The 5,000-nt window shown below is 32.8% G+C and overlaps 1 protein-coding gene across 1 annotated transcript in view; it reads right to left on the reverse strand.

The window, feature by feature from the left end:
• Positions 1-175: 175 nt before the first annotated feature.
• Positions 176-5,000, reverse strand: part of LOC125036269 (NADH dehydrogenase [ubiquinone] 1 alpha subcomplex assembly factor 4-like) — a 5,308-nt gene continuing 483 nt past the window's right edge. Inside the window, exons 2-6 of the mRNA XM_047628761.1 lie at positions 3,720-3,895; positions 3,201-3,295; positions 2,377-2,469; positions 1,833-1,959; positions 176-773 (exon numbers count right to left, since the gene is read on the reverse strand). Of these exons, the coding sequence (XP_047484717.1) occupies positions 601-773; positions 1,833-1,959; positions 2,377-2,469; positions 3,201-3,295; positions 3,720-3,895 (664 nt within the window). The 3' untranslated portion in view covers positions 176-600. The remainder of the gene's footprint in view (positions 774-1,832; positions 1,960-2,376; positions 2,470-3,200; positions 3,296-3,719; positions 3,896-5,000) is intronic.

A 5,000-nucleotide genomic window follows, 5' to 3' on the forward strand; every position in this document is an offset into this window, starting at 1 on the left:
AGTACTTCACTTCAGTATTTCTTCAAAAAGGGATATCAAAGACTAAAAAATATACAGCATGTTATTGAAACAACTATCAACTAATAAATAAAGAAATAAAGAAATAAAAATAAAATGTGGCAACAGACATCCACAGTTAGCATTAATTATTTGGTTCTATAAAAATAACCATCACTGAAGTTTTCCAAAGGTTTTATTATAAACTTTATATATACAGGCATTAAGAATAATTCATGTGCAGCTGAAATTTGTCACAAAAGTTGACTGATATTAACTCAAGTCCCTACTTAGATAAATAGGTCAAAGACTAATGAAGGTAATTCAAAAGGTAAACTATGAGAATTATATACAAACAGCAGCCTACAAAACCTGATAATTACAATGGCCATTAACAATAAAAGAAAATATAGTAGAATAAGAAAATAAAAGAGATGATAGTACCTGAAACCCTTTGCTCTCTTTTCAGAGTTTAATAAAATCCTGCCAATATGTATACTTGGATCCCTGCACATTTTCATATCATCAGGCCACATAAAGGCCATGACAACCACAAAGGATATATTTTCATACTGCAACTACAATTTTATATTTTATGGACTATCAACTTGCCTTCTCATCTTTCTCGGCTGCATTACTGGAACCAGCAGGCAGTTGTTTAATAGAATGTGGTGCAACTAAGGGAGTAGATCTTAATACCTCTGAAGTAATTCTCTTCTTTTTTACATCATCTGGAACTATTAAGACAAATGTGCGGAAGTGCCTAAGTACCTTCTCTGTAACAGAAAGAAAAGAAAGGAAGAGAGATATTTGAGTTATGTAAAACTCAAGATCAAAATTTTAAACAAAACTAAAAATAATACACAGGACTCTATCGTTAAAAAGATATTCTGGACTGTGATGTAGCCTAAGGTACTCTTATTCTATATGAACTATAATGAATTACAAAGGGATTTAAAACTGTGCTTTGCCTATACCAATATACTAATCCACACAGTAGTTTCCAATATTTGCCATAAAACTTGTAATTGTCATATCTGTCAATACAGCAAATAGTCAGGCTGATGACAAATGTACATCAACTTAATACTGAAGTCATTATCTTTCAGAGACTTACAATGCAGACTACTTTACTGAGATATTGTATAACAAAAATAAATTTGTAATCTTCCCCTTCCTCAGACAAAATTATACTCTGTATCTTTGTTATACAGTTAAGTCTTGTTATACAAATTATTGACTAATTTAATAACATTTTTCAGTCAACTACAAACAAACATGCATCTGTGACTGTTTTTCCAGAACCACCCCAAGACTGCTGGTGGTTGGGATCTCTCAGAGTTCCCCTGTGGGTACTATTGGTGGAAACACATTTCTTTCTGATATTTCTCAAAAGTTCTAAAGGCAGTTAACAAAATTTAATAAAGTTTATCATTGCATTTTTGTCTGGATAGGCCAGGCAAATGAGGAGATGGAACAAAGATTACAATCATCCCCTTCCTCTACCTTCCTCAAAAATTATGTCTCATCTCATTACACCTGGCGAGTTATAGCTGCTTGTCAAGTGAATAAAGACTGAAATAAATTAAAGAGCACCATGCAATCTTAGAAATGCCTTCTCAAGTACAGACAGCCTGTGCTTTGGCTTACTTGGTAATTTAAGCAGCCTGGGTGCAATGGGTTAAGTATCTACAATAACTATTTGCAACACAAAGGGAACTGCTCATCATGATTTAAACTCATTTTTATGGAAAATATTCAGAATAAATGTGAAGGCGAGACTAAACAGATTACAGAATGTATAAACCTTTATTTACAAGAAGAAATTGCCTTACCTGTTAGTCCTTCATCTATTTTATATTCATATGCAATTTTCTTGGCTGTCCACTGCTCAGGATCTTGCTGGTGCATTCCTATTGCATGTAGTGCATTTCGGAGAGTTATCTTCCCATATGGCACTGCCTAAAAATTAAATATTCTCCATTTTACAAACAACATAAAATTCATATTTATAAATTTAATCAGGAAGCATTATGAAACAAGTACTGGTTATCAATTAACAAAATCATAAAAGTAAGGGGAAGAAGATGAAGAAGAAGAAATTCACCAAAATCTAATTGAAGCCTCAACTTTAACTTTCCATTTTTCAGAAGAAGTTCAACAAGAACAAGCAGTAAGCACTTTCAAAGCAGAATCACTTTTGAAGACTGATTCCTTCATTTAAGACATTAATTGCTCTAATATTTAACAATGAATATATAATTACCTGACAGTCAATCTTTAATACCAATTTTTATAGAGTTTATACTCATAAAGCTTGTATCCAATAATATTATGCATTTCACAGTGTACTAGACAAGTAATAAAACAATTACTTACTTTTGGTTCATAAAAGCCATACTCAGGGTCTGCTGCATATGAACGATCTGATGGTAGTGATCGTTCTGGGTTGTCAGGGATTTCCTTTGTAGGCTAGAGGCAATGAAAAGTGTTAAAATGATGGTTCTTTCTAGAAAAACAATATTGGGAACTTTGCTGAGCTGTAAAACTTGTAATTATTTGTATTAATCAGTATAAAAAATTATATTCATTCTAAATGAAATGAATAAACTTTCTTTGGCTGAAAGAAATTTATTAATTGTTACTATTGAAAAGGCAATGATTATGTGACACTCCCCCATACATAAAGGATATATAAGTTGTAATACTTTGATGTATATTCCTTATGACAAATAAAATAATACACTAACCCAATACATGATAAACTATGAAATCAGTGACTTTCATTTATACCTTTTATTTCCCCCCAAATAAACCACTTGAATCAAAAAGAAATATTCTCAACTGGACCTTGAATAAGAAAAGACATGAACTCAAACAGCAGTGGATGTACCAAGCAATTTTAATTCAGCCCTTGCCTAAACTTTTATTTTTTTCTTTACTTTGGGTAAATATGCAAACTATGAATGCAGGTTGTTCAAAAACTGAAATATATGCAGCTAAATGAGTTAAAAGAGATAATTTATTCTACTGTATGTCTTCTTGGAGTGGATTTATCTTGGAAAGATTGCTAATCTATTTGTTCTATATGAATCTTTATAAAATAAAATAAAATAAAAATACATGTTACAGGTTTGTCTTTTTTTTTTTTTTTTTTAATATTATTAAAAAAAGTTTTCTTGATTTATTTGTACAATACTCACCATTGGATCCTCTGAAGTGACATAGATCTGCTTCAGTCTGTTAAGCAAGATATCATCTTTTTGCTCGAGACTCTTCCTCACCTCCTCTGGCTGATCTGAGATGCATAGAATAATCAGATCAAAAATTACCTTATAACTTAATATAATATATAAAATGCAGACAATTCTGACAGTATCAAAAGACATGGATTAAAATTAGACTATTTAAAAATAAATTATTTACTATAGAACCATATCTGTACATGTCACTAAAATCATCAACCCTTTCCACTGGCATTCTATACCAATGCACATTGATCTATGTAGTAAGATAATACACACATTCAAGTACAAAGGATTTTATCCAGGATATCTTTTCAAATTGCAAGAAAATGGATATAATGACAGGTATGCTATCTGGTCAATGCCTACAATGGTCTAGTTTTATCATTTTTTGCCTAGGGAGGACAAGAACAAACTGAGAAATGAAGAGGAAGTAGAGAGGGAGAACTTGGAAGATGGGGATAATTGGTCTCTTACTTCTAATGGATTCCTCTATGATTAGTCTTGTAGATTCATGCCTTGGTGCTACTGGCCGCTTCTCCTTTGTGATTTCTCGGTGTGCTCTGCTCTCTATATTGAAGTCTCTTATTGGTTTTGTTGCTCTATGGCCAAGTGCAGACATAACCTTACCCATCCTTCTAAATTTGGTAGTCCTGTGAGCACAAACCATCCTTTAAGACATTTTAACCAGAAAAAAATATGGATGATTGATAATAAACAACTTCTGGAAGAGCTCCTTTGCTACCCCCCCCAAAAAAATAACAATAATGATACTAATGTTCAAAAAATAATAACAACAAATTATTAACAAACTAAATTACACATGCTAGCCCGATGAATGTCACATCATTAAAATAGTTAAAGTTATCTAATTAATCAAGAATAAAATGGTGTGTGTGGCAGTGGGGGTTATGCAAGTTTAGTTTAGATTAGTTTTGATTCCATTTGTAACAATGGATATTCTTGGTGTGACATACTGTCTGTTTCATTTTGCTTCTAAACTATCCCCTGTGTGCAAGGAATGGCCGGGGTTACCATCCACTGGCGGCGAGGGATTTGAACGCAGGTCACCAAGATTGCTAGACGAGAACACTACCGCTGCATCATCCAAAGAAGGTATGATTCCAAGCTCCATCTTACTAAATATTCTTGGTGGGAATTTGTCATCTTTTATTGGAGCATAAAGTTCAGAAACCACATCACTAATTGATGCAATCCTCTTTTGGATAAATGACCAGCAATCCTTTACCAAGTATACTTGCAAGAGAGAGCATTTAAATATCCTTGCCAATTTACTGTTAAATCATGAACTCCAAAATCTATGCAATGGATGCTTCCAGATTTCTGCCAAAGCAATCACTTGCATATTGAAATGGTACTTATTCACAGTACAGATGCACTCGCCTAATACAAAGTCCATAACTCCATGTCACAAAATTTATTCAACAATCTATGTTGCCATGACTGAAAGTGCCCGTGGGAGGGATTGATGGGGGGCTCTACCCCCAATACCCCTGAGAAACACTGTGTTCACTTTCATACACGATAGATAGGGTCGAGACTTGGGTGCAATTGTTCCTTTATTTGTGGCTTTAAAGTTTGTGTATGAAATTATGCAATTATTTACTGCAACTCTACAAGAATATCATCTTTTATTTGTTCTAGTTTAGAGTATCCATACACTACAATTGTCACATTACTTTTACTCTAATAAAGTATAATAATTATAATAATTTTATAACCATATACAACTGAACA

Source organism: Penaeus chinensis, chromosome 20 (genome assembly GCF_019202785.1).
Source record: "Penaeus chinensis breed Huanghai No. 1 chromosome 20, ASM1920278v2, whole genome shotgun sequence".
Lineage (NCBI taxonomy): Eukaryota > Metazoa > Arthropoda > Malacostraca > Decapoda > Penaeidae > Penaeus > Penaeus chinensis.